Source organism: Centroberyx affinis, unplaced genomic scaffold, assembly GCF_046629955.1.
Source record: "Centroberyx affinis isolate AG114_WGS23_722 - 3 ecotype Tasmania unplaced genomic scaffold, CSIRO-AGI_Caff_v1 ptg001803l_1, whole genome shotgun sequence".
Lineage (NCBI taxonomy): Eukaryota > Metazoa > Chordata > Actinopteri > Beryciformes > Berycidae > Centroberyx > Centroberyx affinis.
The window spans coordinates 59,959-84,789 of record NW_027280193.1 but is presented as its reverse complement, the minus strand read 5'-3'; the positions used below and the strand labels follow the sequence as shown (position 1 = coordinate 84,789).

Here is a 24,831-nt window from a genome sequence, read left to right as displayed (position 1 = left end):
ATTTTTAGAAGCTTATCCTATTGATTACTGAACAAACCCCTTTTTTAAAGCAAGGATTTTTAAGTCTATTCAACCAGACACTTATACTGGATTCCTTTTGATTCTTAGAAATTAGCACCTTCCCACTGTTTGTAGCAGTTGTTAGTTATGCCAGCGTAAAATGAGAGTATGAAATGAAACCACTATACTCTCAAACTCCCATGCAGCCCATTCCTGTTACTTCCATACCTGTAGGGAAGGAACTGAAAAGATTTGTGTGCAATTTTTGAAAGTAATTTCCTACCCCATTGCCTTTAATTGGCACTGCTAACATATGCTAGCAGTGATGAGGCCATACTGTCACAAACTAAACCTCTAGCAAGATACATTTCTGTCTATTTAAATGATAGAATCCCATCTAATCTCAATAAGGGAAGAACCAAGACAAACGCATCACCTTTCCACAGTTTATTTCCTTTTAAAATAATTCATACAAATGCATACAGTCACAAACATATCTTTGTCAGGTTGTCAGTTTTGACCAAAAATAATGATATTTACCGTAGAATATAGAATATGTATACTGTATATTGCTACGCCTACTACTTTACCATAAAGGGGACCAAGGTAGGCAACAGTGGACTGTGTGTTACTACCAGGGATGGAATTTCAAGGAGCACCTGGACATTTTGAAAACTAGTCTGTTGGTTTTGTTTGTGGCACCCATTGGTTTCAATGGGGAATGCTAACCATTTCTAAGAAGTTGCTCTGCAGGTAATGCAAGTATCAGCACAGTATTTCTCCCCCACACGGCGACAGCGACTGTTGAGGGGAAAATAACAGAGTGAAATTCAGAATATCCCAGCATTCCTTTAAGGGTTTTGGGGCTCGAGCCCGGCAGCGATATTTGGCTGTCACCTCAGTACCATCTGCATTAGACCCCGGTCAAATTCTGGCCAATGAGAACCTGGCAGTAGCCCGGGCTGTAAAATACTCACTGCTGGCTAGTGAAATTTCCATCCCTGATTGCTACGCCTACGACTTCACCATGAAGAAGACCAGGTAGGCAACAGTGAACTGTTTTTTTACTACTCAGCTGCTGGCAGAAGGGGATCCAGAAAGCACCGTCACTGAGCTCGCCCGCTAACCTCAACAACACACATGCTGGATTCAATAAGAAAAGTGAATTTGCAGATAATTTACCACTGAACATTCGCAACAATATCAGCATACTCCAGTTCATTTAGTGGGAACGCTGCCAGTAAAGGCAGAGATCACTGGCACAATTTGCAAGTCTGGACACTCAAGTCTAGTTGTCTACAGTTTTATAGTTTTTACATAGTGTTTAGTTGTATATTTAGCTGGCAGTCTTTGTAATGATGCCTTGTGGAGCGTACTCCCCCTCCCCAGTGTTGCTTCTTAGACACAGATACAACCAAGTCACATTGACACAGGCAGGCAGAACACCATATGTACACATAGACACAGAGGCCACGGCGGTGGCTAAACGGTATACTCAGAGAGGACCCATCATGAAATGTTAAAGGGATACTACACACTAGAACCACTTAGCTCAGCTGGAAATCAGTACGTTTTGCCATGCTATAGTGACAGACAGCGATCCTGCTCAGAAATCTTGACTTCATTGTGCATTATATGACGTCTGTTGCTTTTGTAGAAAGCCATATAGCTTGTTGCTCACAATAGTGGGTTGTTCCTCCCTTTTGGAAAATTGTGTGCACTTTGTACAGCCTGTTGTCATATATTAAAGAAAATGTTTAGGAGCAGAGAAAGTATGAAAGATATGTTTTGGCCGGACTTCCAACACACCTGAACTCAAAACTCTAAAATTTTTACAGCAACCATTTTGCATCCATCCAGGTTTGTAACCGTTTACTTCAATCAGGGACCCAAAATGGCGCTGGCTGAAAGCAAAACAATGAATATTTGAAATGTATTCAGTTGCTGTTTTCGCCAGGTCTGCTGGTTAGTTTGACTTCTCCATAGCTAGAAGGGCAACTTCCATAAAATACTGATAGAGTAGCATGAAGTAACACACTGATGCGTGGATGTTGTGCGTCGTTTTGTAAACCTTGTTCGTGTGCTCACCCTGCACCCCGCAGGATAACATTTCAAGGAATTGGACAATAGCTATGTATAGTATTGGAAGAGGTGGTTAGACTTCTGTAAAAGACATTAAGAAGGCAAAGGAAGATAATAACCCCTTATCAAACTATTTATCAATCTGTAAGCCAGCAGTGTGATAGCATTCACAGATCCAAATTCCTTGGCGATGCATTGCCTCGCGGTCGATCTGCTTTGTCTTCCAGAGCGATCGACCTAACCGCTGTGTTTCATAATTAGAGATCGAGGCTGGGGATAAAGTCGTCCCGGCCAAGCATACCATTTTGCCACCACCCTAAAGCCTTTCCTCCCGCAACCCCCTTGGTTTGGGTCGAACTTGGAAACATTTACACAAGTCCCAAGAGCAAAATCACATGCCCCTTAAACGAAACAAACAAAAATCAAACGTTAGAACGACTTTAGCTATCGTTAAAGTTCTTTTTCTAATGTAACGGGACACGAAAAGGCAAGCAGGTAGAAAAAACAAAGCACTAAGTGGCATAGAAAGGAATTTTAAAACAAAATAAAAAAATAATATACCAACCGGGGGAAACTTAATTTCCTGAGACGGTGTGCAAAAAGCTGCCTCTTTTTTGGGGCTTGTTAATTTGGGGACACATAAAAAAACAGATATTGTATTACTTTTCAGACCAGTTTGGCTACATTGAGAGATCACATCACCCATGTTTTCGTTAAGACTGGAATTCAAATAATATCTTCTCGCCGTAAGTCTAAAAACTGTACACAGACAGGTTACATTCATTTCATAACCTACTACTTTTGCTTGTACATCAAACTAAGGAAAGGACACAGAAAAAGAGAGAGAGAAAGACATGAAATCCGCCCTCCTAACTTTGGACAAACTACGGTCTAAGACAGCAGAATTTGATTCAATATTTTCTTTTTTCTTTCCAAATCAACAGATATTATTATTTTCTCTTTTTTTTTTTTTTTTTTTTTTTATCCCGTCAGAGAAAACAGTTTGAAACTTGACGATAGTTGTTATCCAGCAGACCTCGACCTCGACAGTATGAGTCAGTCTGTCTCGGGACTTCTGATTGGAGCAGAGGACAACTGTCTGGCTCCTTGATTGGAGCAGGTGACAACTATCCTCCTCCTCATCATCATCATCCTCCTCTTCTTCTTCTTTGGAGTTTGAACTGGCCGCTAAGAACCAATCGCCAGTGAGATGTGAATCGATCGCTATTGGGAACTCAACCTGTCAATCTGACGCTGAACCTGTCTATTAACAACTTGTCACTAGGGAACTTATCGCTATGACACCGGTTGCCATGGCAACCTCCGGTTACCAGGCAACACAGGCAGGCGTGTGTGTGTTTGTGTGTGTGTGTGTATGAGTGTGGGGCTACAGTTGGTCATTGGGGTGCTGCTCTCTGTCGCCCTCTGGTGGCTTGACGGTGTTTTGTCCGGGCGAGGGGGCGTGGGGAGGGTGTGTGACTGCGGGCGGGAGGGTGTGTGTGATGGGCACGGCACTGGGCACGATGCCTTCGACAGGCGGGGGGAGGCCGCCCGCCGCCAGGCTCACCACTCCTGGAGGGTACCTGGAAGGGGGGAGAGAGAGAGAGAGAGAGAGAGAGAGAGAGAGAGAGAGAGAGAGAGAGAGAGAGAGAGAGGAAAGGGTGGGAGACAGAGAGAGAGAGTCATTAAAACTAGAGCTGAAACAGGACAACAGGAAAGATGTCGTCCCACATCAAGGATGCACATGCCCACTGTGTCGATCAGTAACAAATTTGTCATCTTGTCATTCCTCCAAGTTTCATCAAAAACCAATCAGCAGTGTCAGGAGTGTGATGGACGAACAGATGAACAAACAAACAAAGGAAAGTGTTTTTGCCATTGTGTCCTGAGGTATGAGTGGATGCTACTCTAGCCCAATGATTGGTGTGACAGCTCTATCATTCTCTGTGGTTGGCTTGTATTAACATTACTAATCTGATTCATGCAACGTGATTGGCTAATATTGTCCTATAAGCCTGGCTGACCTCTTTATCTACTCAATGATAAGGTAATGGATTGATGTACTACTTCTATTATGCTCTGTAGTTGGTTGTAATATTACTAATCTGTGAGCAATACTACTCTGTACACAAATTAATTGTAATTAAGCAAATTAAGTAATAGGCCATAGCTAGACCATGTGGCAGTAATATGCTCTGTGTTTTTGTCCAATTACCTTTGGGAAAGAAAGAAAAATATCTGCTACCATTTCTACCTTACTAACATTGGTCTTTGTCAGTTCAAATTCTAAATTTCCGAGACATTTTGAAAACCTTTTGGATATGTAACATATTCTTTAACTTTCCCAGGCTTGGAAAAAAATATTTTTCAGACTGCACTGACTATTAGAGCTTTTCTGTGTGCAGGAATCCTGTATATGTTTTTTTTTTTTTTGTCAGTTATTTACCTATAAGCCCCGTTGAGCTCAGGGTGTACGGTTGCTGGGTCTACTCCTGCCCAGTGGTTGGTCTGGGTGAGGAACTCCTTATTCACACAGTTCTTCAGACTGTCTGGGATTCGACCTGAGAGAGAGAGAGAGAGAGAGACAGAGAGAGAGAGAGAGGGGGAGTGAGAGAGACAATCGAGGATGGTAAGTGAACTCAAGTGCTGTACTTGAGTAAAGTGGTAAAGTAATTTTACCTGTCCATTAATATAATTATAATACTAATATTCTACATTCCACAATGGGGAACTGGTTACTTTTACACCACTACATTTCAAAGCAGATATCCTACTTTTTAAGCCCACTGCATTTATCTAACATCTGAGAAAGAGGGAGAGAGAGAGAGAGAGAGAGCGAGAGAGAGAGAGAGAGAGAGAGAGAGAGCAAAAAGACTCCCTTTCCCTCTGCAAAAGCGGATTATAATGTTATCTCTGGCCTAATGCTTTCGGTAGAGCCATATAATGTGGGAAGAGACAGTACCATATTTTATATGAAGAATAAACAGGCTATTGGAAAAATACTGAGGCGGAGGGGAAACCACAAGAGGAGAGGAGAGGTAACAGAAAGAGAACAGGACAGAGAGAAAGAGCGAGAGGAGAGTGAGAGAGAAGAGAGGATGGAAAGAGAGAGAGAAAAGGGAGGGGTGGAGGGAATGGAAGAGAGACAGTGAAAGGCCTTTAAATCCCTCTCTACTAAAAGAATAGGAAGGATGTTTTATGCTCGATGGCAGCAGAACACTCTGATATTTTAGCCTCCTAAAAATATCTCTTTTTAAAGCTCTGTTACATTTTTCAGCAGAGTCACGGTCACATTTTGCCCCAACGTGTGTGTGTGTGTGTGTGTGTGTCTGTGTGTGTGTGTGTGTCTGTGTGTGTGTGTGTGTGTGTGTGTGTGTGTGTGTGTGTGATACCTGTGACAGCCCTCCGGATCTCCCTCGCAGCCTCCTCTCTCATCTCCAGCGAGGCCTGTTCGCTGTACCAGGCAGCGTGCGGGGTGCAGATCAGGTTGGGGGCGTCCTTCAGCGGGCCCTGGCTGAAACTAACACACACACACACACACACATCAGTACACTTATTTATATTTGAAAATGTAACTATTCACCCTCTCTGACTTTTTACACATTTTCTTGCGCTGCAAAATGAGCTCCAAATACATTTATTTGGGGTTTTTGGTCTAAACTCTGCACTATTTTTCAGATTGTTTTCTGTTTCATTTTGTCACTGACAGCCACAGTTAAATTAGAGAAGAGAACATCTGTACTTTTTTATGTTGTGATGGAGGAATTATTAGTTTTTTCTTTGAAACCCCTTGAACTGGAATCTCATGCCATCCCATATGTGACGCAGGTATTCCACACTGTGCTCCACTTTTCTGTAGAGGAAAACACCCTGCACCCTAAAATCTCATTCACAGCAATTTTCTAATCCTGTCAGAATATTAATCTGCATGTAAACACACTGAGCGTTTCACCTGAATGGCTCTGTCTCGTGAACGTCCAGCGCCGCTCCACGTATCCTGCCCTCCTTCAGGGCCTGAGCCAGGGCTTTCTCATCCACCAGACCCCCCCGGGCCGTGTTCACCAGGAAGGCCCCCTGACGCATCTGTAACACACACACACACACACACACACACACACACAGTAAATGCGAGTTATTTGTTATGTTCACAATGAAACCCTTGTTGGCAAATTGTCCATGTATAATATACACCTTTTTAACAATCAATGACAAAATTATGATATTAAATTTATATTTTCTTGTATTTTCAGATTAAAATCCCATTACTTTTGCTTCCTGGAAAACAGTGTATCTTTAGTGATTACTTCATGCTGTACCAGGAGGCGTAAATAAAAATTATAATAAAATACCAATAAAACCATCACAGATTTTTGAACAGTCCTGCCCCTCCACCCCTCCTATCAAATAAAACTGTTTCTCTCATAAACTGATATTCAATGGGTTTACACTTTTGAATGAACGCTCCCTACATTATGTCCCACCCTAATATCCTGTTTCAACTGGAAATACATCAAGTTATGGAAGCAAGATGCCCTCAAAATGCCATTTCCTTGTGACTTTAAGGATACAGAAAGCATCATTAGCTTTATGTAAACAGACACAGACATAAACAAAAACATGTAAAGAGTCCCATTATGACAAAAACATACCTATATGCACTTGTAAGAGCTTATACGGTTGTTGTAATCCTAGAAGTCTCCATCTATTCTCCTGTTCTGTCATCAGTGCAGCAGAAGCTACTGCAGCCTAATAATACACTGTATGTGATGTGTTATTGATCCACATTGGGATATTCTTTTTTCGCTCACCCGCCCTCCAGGGAGGCCAGAGTCAAGCTGCAGCTCTTGGAGCAGATAAGGGTTCAGTGTCTTTAAGTACTGATGAAAACTGGCTTCAGGCTGCGTGTGTTTCTTGAGTATCAGTTGTTGTTTGCAGTGCATGCAACAGAGAATGTGACTTCATTCATCTGTATGTAGCCAGTGGGCCTCCCTGGATATCTGCCTCTTTAATATTTATGGCCTGTGAATTTGCAGTTGATGTAGGGATAAATAAAACATTCAAGTGTGTGTGTGTGTGTGTGTGTGTGTGTGTGTGCTGCTGTTGCCCCGCTACCTGTTTGATAGTGAAGTCGTTGATCAGGTGGTGGTTGTGCTCGTTCAGGCTGCAGTGCAGGGAGACGCAGTCAGAGTGGAAGAGCAGGTCCTGGCCAGGAACAAACACACAAACACACACCGATCCTCTGTTTACACTTCATATCACTGCTTGCATCTGCAGGGATTTTGCAGAGGCCGATTTGTATTAGATACACACTGAGAGGCGGAGCTGAGTGAGAAAAAACATAGCAGTGGTGTACACACACACACATACACACACACACACCCGTCCTCCGCTCATGATTTCCAACAAAATCAAATGTTTTTAGATCATCTGTGAACCAAATCTAAACATCTAGTTTGCATTTTTGTGTGTCTTTAATGATGTTAGCCATGTTGACTTTTATAGGCAGAGGAGTCAGCAGAGTGCAAAATGGTTAAGAATTAATAACTTCATAGTGCTAATAGGGATTCAGAGTGAGTGAGTGTGTTGTGTTTTGAATGAAAAGGTAGTTAAACTTGCTTGTCTTCAATTTTCAAATGTCCCGTAAATGACAAAGCGTCCCTACCCTACATTACTTTAATTATACCCCTCAAGTAACCTGATATACTGTGTGTGTGTGTGTGTGTGTGTGTGTGTTACCTGTAGTGTGGTGACCCTCTGTAGTCCCAGAGATCTCTCTACACCATCGGCCAAATAAGGGTCGTAGAAAATCACACTGAAGCCAAAGGCCTTGGCTCGCAGGGCCACCGCCTGGCCCACACGACCTACACACACACACACACACACACACACACACACACACACACAGATGAATACCCATTAAAACAGCACAAAAAACACGATAGTCAACATTTTTGTGTGTGTGCCTCATACTCCCTTTTTCGACTTTTGCATTCCACAAATTACATAATGCTCTGGCTACACAAGTCTGCTGATTATTACAGAAAAAGCTCCCAGACAGAGCAGGGAGGAGATTTGCATTCTGCCTCTGGTTAATCCGCTTATATTTTATTGGCAGTAACTCCTTGGGAAGCCAATTTAGCTGAGCTAGAGACAAAACTTCCCAAAACGACAGAGAAAACTGCTTGTTGATGGAAAACTTCATCACTCTTCCTCAGCAACAACCTCACTGACAATGTTTTAAATCTGGACCTCCATCCAAACTGAGCTCTTTATATCAGTCAAAACTAACATAGAAATTACAATTAAGAATATTGTCAGTAGGTGTTAGTGATGAGGCATATTTCATGCTGATTTGAAAGACGGACAAATTGAAAATGCCTATTTGACCAGATTTCCTGGGTGAAACAGGGTGAAATGTAAAAACGGGTGCTCCTAATTATCGGGGGCATTTTTCTGCCCCGATTTTTTAGTTCATGAATTTTCAAGGGCAGTTTTGCCCTGAGCCTCTGTGTGTGTGTGTGTGTGTGTGTGTGTGTATGTGTGAGCGCTCTACCTACCGAGCCCTATTAGCCCCAGTGTCTCTCCTCTGATCCTCGCGGCTCCTGATGCCACCTCTCGGATCTGCTCCACGCTCTGGACCCGCGTGCCCTCCCGGAGAGCCTGGCAGACAGATAATTAACACCATACAACATGAATAATAATGCACAATTAATATGCAAATAGCAGCTAGACAAAAGTCGACAAAAAAAGAGCACAGATCAAGGTGATTCAGTCAATAACATATAACATAAGTATGACTTAACATAAGTATGGCTAAAATTAAAATCCTTATTATTTTTGCTATATGTTTTGATTGATAGTTTTTTTGTTTTGAGGAACACATTATTTTACTGCACTTTCTGCAACTTATATGAATGTTTTGACTATTTTCAACTGCAGCAATCATTCTAAAAGAAATTAAATGTTTCAATACTACTGATATGCCAATAGTCTATGATTATTAATTGCGGAAACTAAACTTGCAATATCCATTTAGACACTTTTATCTGTGCAGCTCTAAATAATTCATCAGTTAAATCAGTTCCAATTCATTTCAGTCTCTTTTATCACTAACCTGGTGCAGCCAGGTGGTGCGTCGGTACAAGGTGAGGATGTGACACAGCGTGGAGTCGGCCGTCTCCTCCACCGAGGCTGCTGGCATATTACATACAGCAATGCCTATTGGACCGGAGAATAGATAAGGATTAGGGAAAGCTTGGGCTATTGGAGGAGGGAGATGAGGTCTGGTGAAAAGCTATTTTGGTGGAGAAGTGCAGGGTGAGAACATCAAGTCAGCAGTTTTTCTCTACAAATACCGCCGGCATGTCGCAAACAGCAGAGCCTCTTGGTAGAAGAAGATAGGGAAGTTAGTAAAGCTGGAGGAGAGAGATGGGCTTTAGCGGAAGCTATATTGATTGGGGGAGAAAAAGAGAGGGAAGTCAGTCAGTTTTTTTCTGTGAATATTACTGGCATGTTGCACTTGGTAATGCCTAAGTTAGCTGGTAATAAAAATAGATAATGGAATACACCAAGTTTTTAGAAGATTGGCCCGTTGCTCAGCTTACCTGTTAAGTGATGAGAATATAGACTAAAATCATCTGTGTGTTCTTGGTAGATTGTTTGCTCCATTCTAACTCTTTAGCATACACTATGCCAGTGGTTCTCAACGTGGGGTCCTTGAGGGGGTTCCAGAGGGTCCCCAGCAAATTCATGAATTGCTAAACTTCACCATTATTTAATTTACAAGAAGTTAAAACAATTAGAGAATGTAGGAGAATGACTGTTTTGATCATTTGATCATCACTGTTTTCTCTCTACCTACAATAGAGATAGTCATATAGAATTCTGGACAAAATCAGACAAAATCATATCTAGCAATAAAAATATTCTCAGATTTGGGTCTGAGAGACAAAATCTCATCAATTGGGGGTCCGTGGCTCTAATGTGGACTAAATTAGGGGTCCTTGACATGAAAAAGGTTGAGAATCACTGCACTATGCTATACAATCCCAGAGTGATTGTATAGTAAGTGACTAGCATTATCTCAAAAGGTGGAAAATGAGCACTTTAAGCAGCTCTAAAGATAAATGGTAAGTCATTTTAAATTATATGCAGCTAAGTCTGGCAGTTGTGTGTAGGAGATTGGTCAAATTTACACAAAATATACAAAAATAGCATTCTGTATTGAACTACCAGGGACTAGTTTCCCTGTTTACAGGGTGTGAACATGGCGGGGGTGGAAAATACATACAGCTAAAAATCACTGTGCAGCTCTCCTGAAATTGTTCAAAAAATAAACCATGGCTACATCAGCTATAGTGAGTTAATGATATTTCCTTTTTAAAATCCATATAAAGCCATATAAAAAATCCCACCAACAACTTTTTTATTAATAAAATCTCAGTCTTCTAATTTGGATAATGCTAGTCACCTACTCCCACTCAACATAGTGTGTGCTAAAACGTACCGGAAAGCACTTTGATGATTTTAGTCTCTATGTTCTCAACAAACTGTTCTCAAAGTATGACCAGTACAGCCTCTCAACTGCTCTGTGTGTGTGTGTGTGTGTGTGTGTGTGTGTGTGTCTTCATTCGTCTCACCCAGGTCCCCGGCAGATTTGATGTCGATGTTGTCGTAGCCGCTGCCGATGCGGACGATGATGCGCAGCGCTTTGAATTTCTCCAGGTCTTCTCTCATCAGAGTGATGGTGTGGTACATGAGCGCTCCAACAGCTTCATTCAACACCTGGACACACACACACACACACACACACACACACACACACACACAGGTTGAGTTTGTTAAGTGAGAGAGAGAGAGAGAGAGAGAGAGAGGAATTGGTTTTCTGTGTGTCTCATCAGGGAAATGATGTGGTCTATGAACACCTATACAGCCTCATTTACCACCTGTGCATAGACACTCAGGAAGAAAATAGTGTGTAATAGTGTGTGTGTGTGTGTGTGTGTGTGTGTGCGCGTGTGCGTGTGTGTGTGTGTGTGTCTTTGCTCTGATCAGATAATGTAGTGCTTCAATTCTCATACTTTTTTTATGAATAAATACAGACAAATGGAGTGAAAGGCTTAAATCAGGAGTGGAGCGTTTGTATGTGTGTGTGTGTGTGTGTGTGTGTGTGTGTGTGTGTGTGTGTGTGTGTGTGCTCAATGTCCTTTTGTGCATGTGCTGTTTGTCTCATCTCCATATCCTGATCCTGAGTATGCCTGCCTACATGGATTGACAGCATATTCTGAATATTGCCATGGAAACTGAGCTTGTATAGAACACAGGAATCAACAGTAGACAAGGTAAGGTGTGTATGTGTTTAACTACCTTGGCTCCCAGCAGGTATCACTTTCTCGTGGGATTCTCAGTTGCTCATAACCAGGATGAGAGTTTATTGAGTTTATTGGTAAGGAAATATGATAAAAGCGGTTAACTTGATTATCGCGTAGAAAGGTGATATCGGTGTGTGTGTGTGTGTGTGGTATGTGTGTGAAAACAGGTTCAGCATCTGTCCTCACCTTTTAATTGGTTTTTCCAGTTTGTGGTGTAATCTTTTTCTACTCTGCCAACCCTCCCTCTTTGTGTGTGTGTGTGAGTATGAAAATGACATGCGGTTCAATTACAATAAAAAAAAAGCCTTTTTAATTAGACAATGAGGTGGCTGCTTAATAGAGAGACGGGGAGAGATAGAGAGAGAGAGAGAGAGAGAGCGTTTGAGAGAGAGCCATCTGTTTCTCCCACGCTGTGGCCTACTGAGCGCGCTCACAGAGAGAGTGTGCCTGGCAGACACCCAGAATGAGACATAACCATGCCAGACATACAAACCCATTTACAGTCCATAGTGGCTGTGGGTTGTGCTTAGCAAGATCCCAGCCTGACCCCGATTTCAAGTTTGCCCTCTGTCCTGTCGTTCATTTTTCTTCCTTTCATTCTTTCTTGTTTCTTTCCTCCCAGTATCTCTATTTGTCCGTTTTGTATTGTTGTTTCCTTCTCATTTTCTTTGTTTTTTTTCTATGTCCTGTCTTTTAATTTTTTCTTGGCTTGTGATTTGCGTTTTCTGTGGAGTTCAGAAGTGGAACATTAAGGCTTTCACGTCCCATATTTAAAACTAATACTGTATTAAAGTGCTAATCCTCCTTTAATTGGGTGACACCTTTGGTGCCGAGTGGTGTTTCTGCACTGCATTTCCCAAAGATCACCTGTCAATCAAAGAGTGTGTCCAGTACTGTGACTTCTTTTTCCTTGGATTTTCTGTTGATGAAGTTTGAGTTTCTGTAGGTGGCGCTCTTTTCTTTGTCTGTTCAGCCATGGTAGCTATCGCTGCTCATGCTAACTACCCACTTCTTCTTCTATTTATTCCAAACAAACTGCTTTTGCTGCTGCTGGAAATGTAAAATGCATCACTTTCCAAGGAAAGACCTACCAGACACCAGGTGTTTTGAAAAGCAAATGTACTGTAAAAGCTTTCATGACCTGGATATAGGTTGAATCATTATTGTGTTATATCAATCAGTGATATCAGAGTAGCAAAACGGCCATTTATTTATATGAAAATGTGGATTATTACTTTAACCATCTTAAGGTTAAGGTTCAAACTTGAGCTACATTTTAAGAATAACTACTTTTTGACCAAAATTCAAGCTGGAATCTTGTCATTCCCAGGTCAGGATATGAGGCTACACTGTGTGTGTGTGTGTGTGTGTGTGTGTGTGTGTGTGTGTGTGTGTGTGCGCGCGCTAAATTATGCTGTTCGGTGTGTTACCTTCTCGTGGATCTCCTGCGTTGACTGGGCATCACAGAAAGCCACGGTGGCCACGTCTTTCAGGATGGGCATCTCCACGGTGCAGTCGCGCCCATCCAGCAGCGCCACCAGGGGGCGCGGGTGCATGGGCCCGTTCATGATGGGCGGCCTGATGCCTACACACACACACACACACACAGAAGACAGAGAGAGTGAGTGAGAAACTTTTTGTGTGTGAGGGACAGACTGTGAGAGAGACAGAGAGAGAGAGAAGGGGAAAGAGAGAGAGAAAGAGCAAGATGAAGGGGAACAGAGAGAGAGAGAGAGAGAGCAAGAGGGACAGAAAATAATAACAGCACAGTTGGAGGCAGTGTAGCATTACAGGAAATCAGCATGGCGATTCCATACTGCAGAGATGAAAGATCTACATAATGCAACGGCATTAATCTCCCACAGAGAAGCAGAGATCCTCCATTTCATCTGCGTCTTCTAGGAAACCTTGCATCAACTTCTCAGTAATTAACACAAACCGGGTGTTTTTCCCGTCGTATTCTATCAGATCTTTTATAATAAATACATTCAGTCGCAGGGTCAGGAGACATTTCACACAGACGGGAGCTGATGTCAGTTGTCAGTTATAATGAGAAAACTACTGCAAAAAGATATGAGATTCCTGCTGGGCGCGGATGATTTCTTCCTTCATCTGCATCCCATAATGTTTGTGCTTCGTCATCGGACTGACGCAGTCGCTATGACAACTGTGACAGTAGGGGGAAAAAAATAATTTCCTGGAGCAGTTGTCTATCTGCCGCACAGCTATTTGAGAGGTCATCTTTCATGGCTGTTTGTTTTTTTTTTTCTATGTACTTTTGACTGACTGCTTGAAGCAGGCGGTAAGTGGGTAAGCAGGTAGGCAAGTGGGACAATTAGTAGGTAGTTAGGTAGATATTGGGTAGGTAGGCAGGTGAATAGGTAGGTAGCAGGGTCGGAAAAAAAGGGAAGATGCACTTTAAAGGTCATAAAATGGCTGTGAAATTAAAATCGAAGAGGAATACTGCTGATTATTAGGAATTCCATGTTTTGCATTTCACCCTGTTCACATTTTAATTTTCATTGAGTTTTCATATATTTACGCATAAATGTGAATACTGGATACCCCTTGGGGATTAATAATGTTTATCTATCTATCTATCTATCTATCTATCTATCTATCTATCTATCTATCTATCTATTTATCTGTCAGAAGATTCTTTCCAGTGCATTGTGGGTGAAAAGATTTAGCATTTTTTGGATCAGAAAAAAACTGAGCAACACAGCCTGAGGCAGTAGAAAATGTCTCAGATTGTTACACTGTTTACGTGATGGTATGTTACGATTTACACAAAGCAAATCTTAGCGGTACAAACTGAGTGTTTATTTGCTAATATGCAACGCAAATGTGTAGTTGGAAAAAAAATTGCCCAAAAAGGACCAAATGGCCCTAAAAATCTGATTGTGGCAAAAAGATGTCCTCTGAAAAAAAGTGAATTTCTTATCCTAGTAGGTAGGTAGGTCAAAATATTAGTAGATAGGTAGGTACACTGCAAAAGAAATCTTAACAAGTCATAAAATAGGTGAAAAAATCTGCAAGTGGGGTTTGATAATTTCACTTGTTTTCAATGCAAATAAACTTGTTTCAAGAATTTTGTAGAATCAAGTTTCATTTTCTTGAAACTTGATTCTAGTGCATTGATCTGACTCATTCTGACTTGTTTCAAGACATGGACACTCATTTCTAAAAAAAAAAAATCCCTGAAACAAGTGAAACTGCATTGGAAACAGGTGGAGTTTTCTCACCTCCTTGGCAGAATTTATCTTGTTTTAAGAAAAAAATACGTTGTGAAGGCTGAATATGACACTAAATAACTTGTTAAGATAAAGCCGTTCAAACCAGGTGGGAAGATCTGTGTCTCCAGAATGAGAGACAGCCACTAACTGAAGCCTGTCACTAAATGAGAAAGAGCAGCCACCCTCCATCTTTCCACAGGCGGGTTTATCAAATCATCTCCTCACCGTTACCCCGAGAGCGCGAGGCCTTACCGCAGGATAAGTGGCATTTAACATGGCAGACGCGCCAGACGGCCTCAGCAGCGGGCCATTTGTTCAGGCTTAACAAGAGCGTTGGTGGGTGAATCTTCTTTTTTTTTTTTTTTTTTTGTAGGTCTCCTGAACTTTCCTTAACTGAAATCTCTTGAACCAAAACTGGTCGTTATGTATAGAAGGATCGAGAAGGATCGTTTGTGAAACAGGAGATGCCATCCGCCTTCGCTCTGCCTGGATCTGTCTTTCTTTACCTCTCTCTCTCTCTCTCCATCTCTCTCTAAAGAATAACTGAGGGGTTAATCATTCAGATGTCTGACAGGCAGACTGACTGACTGAGGCCAGTGCAGCTGAAAGACAGCCAGAGACGGAGGAAAGACGAGACAATGTGTATCTAATTGGGAATCCTTGACATGAAAAAGTTTTGACAGCTCTCTAGAACACTGCAGAAGAAATAACTGCAGACTTGTGCCTGTCTCTGCTGATGCTCACTGCTCCCGTCGCTCATCTCTGACTGTTTTCCCTCTGTGCAGGCTGACATCGCCAATAAGAAACCGTTTCTGTCATTTCGCTGAAACTATTCCGGGAACTTTCGAAAACTTTTTCATGCCGCCGACCTCCAAGATGGGAACACATTTGGCATCCCCCCCCCCCCCCCAGTTTCAGGCTGTTTTTCCAATTGCGTGAGCTAACATGATAAGTGGGGAGGCAAATCATTAAACCATTTCAACTTCAGTATTTGAGGGTCTCTCCAACTTTTTGAATGTGAAGGATCTCAGAGTAGAGGGTAGCAGTAGACTAAATATTAGACAATCAGGCTTGTGGCTAGAAGTTTGGTGGTTCAGTTCCCTCAAATTAGTTAGGAAAATCTAACATCAAGTCACTTAAAGGAACATTCCACCCTCAGATATTCTCATTATAAATACTCAATCTGGGATGTTCAATGCATTCCAGGAGTTGATGAAGTGTTATAATTTACTTTTTTGGTGTACCCACTTTCCCTCAACCTGCCTCGTCTACTTCTACTTCAGTTAGTTATTTCCTACGTTTCCCAGAATGCCTTTATACAACCCCCAGAGAACGGGCCTGAACTTGCTGCATTCAGTACATGCAGGTGGAGAGCGCGATAGCGATAGTGATAGCACAGTAACAGGAAGACAGCAAGTTTTTCCAGTCTAGAAAAAGGAAGAGTCTGTTAAAACGCATCATGTCTTGTGGCTGCACTGCATTCTGGTCTACTGAGGCTGCTGTTGGTGGAGAAATTGGTCTCTCTGCCTCTTCTACGATGGATTTCTCCCTGTTTGATTGTTGACTGTCAGTGTAAAACGGTCTAAAAAGAAGCTATTTGTCTTTAGATTCTGAGGAATTGACACCAAAATGTTGAATGTTTACTGATGCTTTAGATTCTGCAAACACACTCCACTGTAGCTGCGCTGCAAATATCTCAGCATGATGTCATGTTGTCTACATTTGGCCTGTTATCCACAGGAATAAGAAAAATACACCACCAAACAACAAAATGAACCCAGAAATGCAGGCTACATTGCCAATAGCAGTTATTTTTTTTAAACAGTGTTAAATGTTTTAGGCTGGATTTTTCATTCCATCTGATCCAGAGGAGCTGCTCAGTGGCCAGGAGGCGAAGACTGTGGTTGTACTGGGCAGATCCCAGGAGTGAGTGAGTGTGAGTGTTTAAATGTGAAGCAGAGTGGTACTTAAAAAGAGCATGCATGTACAGCAAGACACTTAGCTGGATATTACTACTTTTTAGAAAAGGAATATTTATACATATAGCATAGTCTTTACATTCATGGTGTTTTTTCTCTTCACACAGATTCTTAGTGGTTTTCTCTGCTAGTTGAGTGAGCCAGTGTGCGTGCTTGGGGAAGATATTTATATACGGCGACTACATGCATTTGAATCTGGTTCATGCCATGCTGTAGTGTTGCACCTATTATAATATTTGGCGGCAGTGGTGGTTGGTGTAATTTTTGGTTTTGGATCTATGTGGTTTTGGGCAGCAGGGGGGGGCTCAAGGTTAGACAGATCATCCTGCAACCACAAAGTCACAAGTTTGATCCCCACATTAGCCATCATCATTAGTGTATGTCCATCAACAGTCATGTGTCTGTCAGACCGGTCAAGATACCTGCCTGTTCACTCATTGTAAGCAATTGTAATCAGTTATCGCTCTGTGTTGGAGTGTCAACTAAATGTCTAAAATATTTGGCCCCACTTTTGGGTAAAGCATGTTGTAGTCGGATGCTCTAATTGGGATAAAAGCACTGACTGTAAACAACAGGCAAAGATTTGTTTCATGTTCTAAGGGGAAATTAGGCTAAAATGTAATGGTTTCCTTTTTCGGTCACATTTTCTCTAGCAGCGGTGGCATTGTTGTCTCTGTCACTTCTGTCAGCCTTCTCTCTCCAGTCTTCCTGCCTGCCTTCACTGTGTTAATGAAAATTTGAACAATGATAAATTGCACTTTCCTTTGACAACAAAGAACCTAACAGGCATTTTAGCAGAACTCATAAGACGGAAATAAGACAGAAATGCTGCCAAGCTAGCCTGCAACTTAATTCAATCTATCACTCAATTTCAGTATGTTCTTTTTATCAGCATAGTCAGATTATAGAAAAAGAAACTTGATCTGAAGAAACTGCCCCACAGTTCAGGCAGGCCTGCGCCAATAAGGTGAAACTCAAAGCCTGCTCACCAAGCCTCATGTAGCCTGGTAAAACATTAGCTGTCCGTAACAGGATCTGCCTGGAGGCTTTTGCACTTACACATCAATACAAATCAATGGTGCATAGCTGAGAAATTGTGATTCAACAGCAGCAGAAAGCACTGTTAAGAGTTCATGCTGGACTGATAAAAAAAGATATAAAACCAGTTTATATTGTTTTTAAACAACACACCCTTCATTGTAACTTGTTGTAACTTGCCTGTAGGTGTCACGCTCTATTTTGGCCTACAGACTCATCTTCCATACGGTCAATATCAGCTGGTCATTGAGCACAAATAGCTGAGTACAAAGGGAGTGACAGAGATATGGTTGTGAATCGGTGTGTGTGTGTGTGTGTGTAATAGTATAGATATGGAGTCCACTTGAGCAAAAACCGCTGTATGAAAACCATCCTTAATCGTCCTAATGGGAAAGTGGAGTGAATCAGGAGATTTTGGAGAGTAACACAGATTCCAGACATTTCTCCAGCACACTCAGAGTGAGGGAGGAAATAGCTCTCATTCCAACACCAAGCATGACCTTGGGAGGACCAGCACTACTGGCTGCTGAGTAGTGCTATATAATAAAATACTCATCCACTCTCTTTCAGTCTCTCTCCCTCACACACACACACACACACACACACACACAACAGTGCCACATTGTAAATAATCCATTCTCTTTCTGTCTAGTCCTAAATTGCACAAACTCAACTGCCCATTATCTCTCCGTCTCTCTCACCTGTCTTTCATTTCATCTGTTTTGTCTCTCTCATTATGTTAAACGCTCATTACATCTCTCATTATGTTCAATTCAATCCATACTCTCCCTCACTCTGCTTAGTCCTAAACGGCAAAAACCTCATCCATCTCTTCTCTCTCTCTCTCTCTCTCTCTCTCTCTGTGTCTCTCATTATATTCAATAGTCATCCATTCTCTCTCTCTCTCTGCTCCCCCTCTCTCGCCCCAGGGTCGGGTGACTGGGTGCCACAGCTCCACTGCTGCTCTCGCCATCCATCCAGTTTCTCTGCAAACCACCCTTTGTTTCAGATTCACAAGGCCAAGATGCACGGTAAACAGTCTGAGGCAATGCAGAGGGGCGATTCTGACGATAATAGGAACAGCAAGTGGCGACCGGGGCAAAGTCAAGAAAAGAAAACAAAAGAAAAGTACTGTTGGTAATAATTGTTATGTAAAAACACTGTCCATCTGCATAGTAACATAATTCTGCTTGTGTATCACAGTCTTAAGCCTTTCCAAACCTTCACTGCAAGAAATGATAAGTTGTCAAGTGATTTCAACTTGTTTCCAGACCTATCAAGCTTATTTCATTATATTTTTAGTCAAATTATCTCACTGCACTGGCAGATAATCTTGCTGGTTTCAATAAATTTCACTTGATACATGCCAATATGACTTCTATCAAGAAATCAACATCAAAATCTTGAAACAAGAAGCTTTTTCCGAGACAATTTCACTTTTACCAAGTAAAGTCCAGAAACAAGTTACATTATCCTGAAAAAAAGTGGTTGAAACTGCATTATCTGCCAGTGCAGTAAGATTATTTCACTAAAACAAATCCTAAAATAAGCTTGATAAGTCTGGATACAAGATAAAACAACGGTTATTTTGTCAGTTTTTGCAGTGTTGGGGTTGGCAGACTAAATCATGTCCCCCGATATGAAAATTGGTTCCCTTGGAAAATTTGCAATCAAACTAAAATAACACCAATGCCATCTGACTGACGTTTACAGATGGAAAAAGCAACCGCCAATGACTGTTGGACCGCATGCGGGCCGCTGGGAAAGCCTCACAGCCCGGCTGTATCCAGCTGTCACTGACCAGCTCACATGAGCAGCTGGATTTTTTTTTATCCCTCGGAGGAATGAGACAATGTTTTTGCACTGTCAGTCAACACAGACAATGTCAAAGATCAGTGATTTTCGTGTGTTTTAAACGTACGGGCCACTGGGAAGTCTGCCAGCATCGATGCCGAGCGATCTGCCAAAAAAAAAAAAAGCTTGGAAGTCCCTGGGTTCGACCTCAACAGCAGAATCAAAGATAATACGTCACAGCAAGCTCCTACACTCTTAAAAAAAAGGATGTTTCATTCCCAGCACATGTGTGTGTCTAGTTTGGTGTGACACACGTGTGTTACATTACAACAAAACATATGTTGGTAACACCATATGTTTTGTCAATGTGTTTTATTAACATGTGTTGAAAATGACATGCGTTTTAAGACTGGCGCTTCTCAGACACTATAGGCCATAGACCAAGACTGAATAAGATAATATGGAGCTGTCTAACACATGTATTAGGCCTGCCAGATTCCAGATGCGTTGCGATCAAAGCTGGTGTCAACTCAACCCATTCAAACTACAATTAATTTACTACCACACAGCACTCATTCTCAATTATTTATAAAGATACCCACACAAGTTCCTGATGTCAAATGTCTTTTGGTATTTGAATTTCGAAGAAAACTCGCTTGCTGGAATTAAATCTCCTTTCAGTCTCTCCCTAACCGAATTGAAACTGGGTTGAACCTGGCAGATAACAAATCCAGGCGGCAGATACAATGTGATTGTATTTTTATCGCTGTGTAACCACCGGAGGAGAGGAGAGGAGGAGGAGAGGGAAGGAGAGCAGAGGAGAAGAGGGGAGAGGAGAGGAGAGGAAGGGAGGGGAGGAGGAGAGGAGAGGAGAGGAAGAGTGAGGAGGGGAGGAGAGCAGAGGAGAAGAGGGGAGAGGAGAGGAGAGGAAGACAGAGGACAGGAAAGGAAATGAAAGGAGAGGAAAGGAGGAGAGAGGAGAAAAGAGGAGAAGAGCGTTGCTGTCGGCACCTGTGATCAGTCAGCAGCCTGCTGCTGTAGCAACCAGCCAGCGAGCCACAGCAGGGCTGATTTATGATGCTCCTGGCTACCATGGCACGCAGCAACATGGCGTGGCAAAAAGCCTATCTGTCCTGCCTTTTCCTCCAGGTTTCTCATACATGATCCGTCTGTCTCTACATCGTTCGCTCTCTCTGTGTTGATCCCCCAGTCTCTCCATCTCTCCTTTTCCTCGTTTCCAGATCTCCATCTATCATTTCGATCTCCCCCCCGGGCGTTCTCTATCTCCCCCTTTCTCTTTGCCGTTTCTTTTCTGCAAACTGTCCCTCCCTTTTCTCCAAACTGTTTAGCAGTGGGTGAAGCTGTTTTATATCTTAAATATCTTTGCATAAGCTTAAAGAAGACTTGAACGCCCAGGTAGAGCTTGACACAGTCTGCAGTGTATTTTCCTCTCTCTCTCTCTCTCTCTCCCCCTCTCCCTCTCCCTCTCCCTCTCTCTCTCTCTCTCTCTCTCTCCCTCTCTCCCTCCCTCTCTCTCTCTCCCTCCCTCTCTGCCCACGGTTCAATTCCCATGGAGGAAAGAGGAGAAAACAGACACACCCCTCTCCTCCAGTCCTCCATCCCTCATGAAAGACTCGAACACACACACATACACACACACATTCTTTTGCCTGCGCACAAACACATACACACACACTCCTTTCAATACACCCGCACACAGAGGCATGCAGGTGCATTCTCAGCACATACCACTATGCAGGTTGACTTGACACATGCAGTGATATATGATATGTGCACAACTGCACACACATGCACCTGCACATGGACACAAACACAAACACACACACACATGCATGCACACACAACAGGCAAGCATAAATATAGAAATCTCTCTCACCCCCACACACACACACACACTTACACTCCGACAAGGTCTTAATTTGCAGGTACTGTATCAGCAAGTCTTTTCAGGTTTGTCAGCTTTTTGTTCCCATTACAGAGACACCGCTAGCAAAACAGACAAAGGAGACGCCAAGCAGACAAGCTAACAGGTTGGCAGCAGCTTGGTTTGGGAGGCCAGCTTAGAGTCAAAGGTTTGCTGATAGTAATTCTGGTTCCAGCAGAGTCTTTCGTGCCAAAGCGTTCCTCAGCCAGAACAGACTCTTGTGTATGTGTGTACAGACTTCTTTTCAATGTTCTGATAATTCCTCTTCCTTTTTTGCTTGGATTGCAGATATTGTAACTCTCGATGATTCAATAAAGCTATGGAATACATTGGTAGCCATTGTAAAAGGAGTTGAGGGGGTTGTGAGATGATTTATGGGATAGGAAAATACATATTTCTACTATACACAGTTTTGTTTGTTTTTCTTGTTAAATACTGAATAGATTTCAGACTCTAGGCCTTTGATAATTAATCAAACTGCAAACTGCATAACCTGAAAATGGAAAATCATTCTTTGGTGTTCTGTTCACCACTCTGCATATGCAGCCTGTAATGCAAGTATACACTGCTTAGCTTTAAGGGGTCACGAGCCATGAAGGTTGAGAACCAGTGGCCTAAACAACACTTAGACTACAGGAGACTACACTGACTGCATTTACACACAAGCTGCAACTGGATTACTGTATAGTAATCGGGCCGTTATATTGGATTAACTGTTAATATGCACAAGAAAGTCACAATCACTTTGAAGTTTCAATTGGATTGGGGTCAGTTTGGATAAGAGTAAATGCATCCTATTAATGGATTATTAGGGCTATGAGTCAGTTATTGTGCTATAGATTTGCGGTTCCCAAACTGGGGTCCACATTTATAGTTTTTAAATTTTTGATGAAAAACTGCGTTAGTCTAGTTAAAATCCAAAGCTGTGACATAGTTTATATGCAGCCACATCATTTTTTGACCTTTATTAAAAAATGCGATATCCACCATTTGAAAAAAGTGACATTTAATCTTAAGAGATTGATAGTGCAAAGTATAAACAAATTATGCTACGTCTGATGGGCCTTTTACGGACTGGAACCTCTATATGTCAGAGATATTGAATGATTTTTTTTTTAATAGATATGTACCGTTTTGGTCCATTTGTCAATATGACTATTATACTCTGCTTATATTAACTGGACTTGGGTAACCTAACTTACTCAAATAGAACTGAAACTTCTGAGTAATTTCATACATGTAAACAATGAATCCAATGAAACAAGGTGTCAGTACAATCTGGATAGCCTGACATTGGTCAAGGGCTATTAATTACACAATCTATTTAATTTATACCTTTTAATCAGCCAATCAGATCATTCTTTACATTCAAATACACCAATCAAATTACACAAATGGGTTTGAACTGACCAATGAGATTATGCTTAGGTCTTTTATCTAGCCAATCTGATCTCTGCGGGAGGTGGGGTGGATGACATGCGTCTCTGTCACTTAGCCGGCCTTGATAATCAGATCAGACATGACTCAACGCTCACGGATCAAAGGACCCCTGCCTTCCGAGACGGGAGTCAGCGACATCCATCAGTCACCGGGGGCGACCGAACCATTTCCAAACGGGCGTTACATGTTCAACGATCTTCACCGTGAGCCGAAATAGATCTGAAAGACCAGATCGGTGTCACAGTATTGACTGTTGAAGTGATTTGTGCCGGTCTGCCTTAAAAAGAGAAAATCCACCCTAAACCCTAATTCACATCCGTTATTCCCGTGACCTTGGGACTCCTCGGCGTAGTTTGGCGAACATGGAGAAGTCTCTCCCGGAGCGAGAAAAAAAAGAAGAAGATCAGAGCCACGACTCTAATCTTTGACACAGCCCGCAGCCTGTTGATGACATCACAGATTACAATCTACAGCCCCCCCCCCCCACACACACACACACACACAACACACATACACACACACAACCCTTCACAATTCCTTAAGAGCCTTACCTAGTTCCCATTTTCTAGAATAGTCTTTTCCTGTCGCTATCATAGATCTGTCATCCGTGTGTGATTGTGCTTGTGTGTGTGTGCATGTGTACACTTCAACATGTGTGTCTATTGACTTCCTCTGTGTGTGTGCGCATGTTTCTCGGTGTGTGTGTGTGTGGGTGCGCGCGTGCGTGCGTGCGTGTGTGTGTGTGCGCTTGTGTAAAGGCAACCTCTCTCCGTAAAGAAGCACAATGAAAGGGAAATATGTGTCATGTCCTTGCTAGCCCTCGAAGGAGAGAGAGAGATAGATAGAGAGAGAGAAAGAAAGAGAGAGAGATCTATTTCTGTCTCCACAAATGGAGGTGTTCAAGCAGCCTTCAGTAGCAGAGATTTGCTCCTTCACACACACACACACACACACACACACACACAGAAGACAGAGAGAGTAGCTAGAGAAAAGGCTAGCCATTCTTGTGTGGTGAGAGGGTGAGCAAAATGCACAGATGAAAAAGATAATGGAGGGAGAGAAACAGAGAGAGAGAGAGGGGAGAAGAGGGGGAGGAGAAGAAGGAAAGGAGAGAGGGAAGAGAAGAGAGAGAGAGAGAGAAGGGGGAGGGGAGAGGAAGGCAGAATAATGTACACTGAGCTCGCAAATATCTGCACACACACACACACGCGCACGTACGCACGCATTACCCCCTCCTCCCTCCTCTCCTCCACACACACACACACACACACACACACACACACACACACACACACAGTTCCCACATAAAAGCAGAGCGCTAGTTGTTTACCTAGAGGCATGCCTTTGTTGAGGAGATGTGAGCTTCCCATGGTGTGTGTTCCCCGGCCGGCCAGCGCAGAACAGAAACCTACAGTCTTCTCACAGCAGACATGAACAGGAATCCAGTCAGCATATGGCGGCTGTGGCCAGCTACCTCGCTTCCCTTAGTCCTTCTCCCAGCCCCTTAGTGACAAGCATACACATGTGCTCCCCCTCTTTTCTCTCTCTCTCTCTCTCCCTCTCTCTCTCTCTCACTCCCTCCCCTCCCTTCCCTTCCGTCCCCTTCTGCTCGCTCGCTCTCTCTCTCTCTCTCGTTCTCTATCTATCTTCCCCCACCTCCCTCCCTCCCTACCTACCGTCTCCGGCTACCTCTCTCTCTCTCTCTCTCTCTCTCTCCCTCCCTCTCTCACTTTCTATTACAGCAAATCTCTTTCTCTTTCTCTCTCACTCGCCCTCTCTCTCTCTCTTTCTCGCTCTGTCACAAACGTGTGCACACACAGAATGCAAGCGCCGCTGCATTTATGGAAGCGGGAGAGCAAGAGAGTGTAAGAGAGACAGGGGGAAGAAAAAAAAAGAGAGAGAGAGTGTGTGTGTGTGTGTGTGTGAGAGAGAGAGAGAGAGGGGTG

At 42.6% G+C, this 24,831-nt stretch overlaps 1 protein-coding gene across 2 annotated transcripts; it reads right to left on the bottom strand.

Moving 5' to 3' along the window:
• Positions 1–438: 438 nt before the first annotated feature.
• LOC139652490 (C-terminal binding protein 1) lies at positions 439–24,450 on the bottom strand. 2 transcript variants are annotated; one of them, XM_071529589.1, is made up of 12 exons: positions 24,359–24,409; positions 24,216–24,273; positions 12,884–13,038; positions 10,722–10,866; positions 9,197–9,300; positions 8,640–8,742; positions 7,819–7,943; positions 7,195–7,284; positions 6,035–6,165; positions 5,475–5,602; positions 4,529–4,643; positions 439–3,665 (listed from the first exon to the last, which is right to left on the bottom strand). In XM_071529589.1, the coding sequence occupies exons 1-12, from the start codon at positions 24,407–24,409 to the stop codon at positions 3,470–3,472; spliced, it is 1,401 nt and encodes a 466-aa protein (XP_071385690.1). In that variant the 3' UTR covers positions 439–3,469. The 2 variants fall into 2 exon arrangements, with proteins under 2 accessions (XP_071385690.1, XP_071385691.1); XM_071529590.1 differs by having other exon boundaries at positions 24,216–24,450.
• Positions 24,451–24,831: the final 381 nt, after the last annotated feature.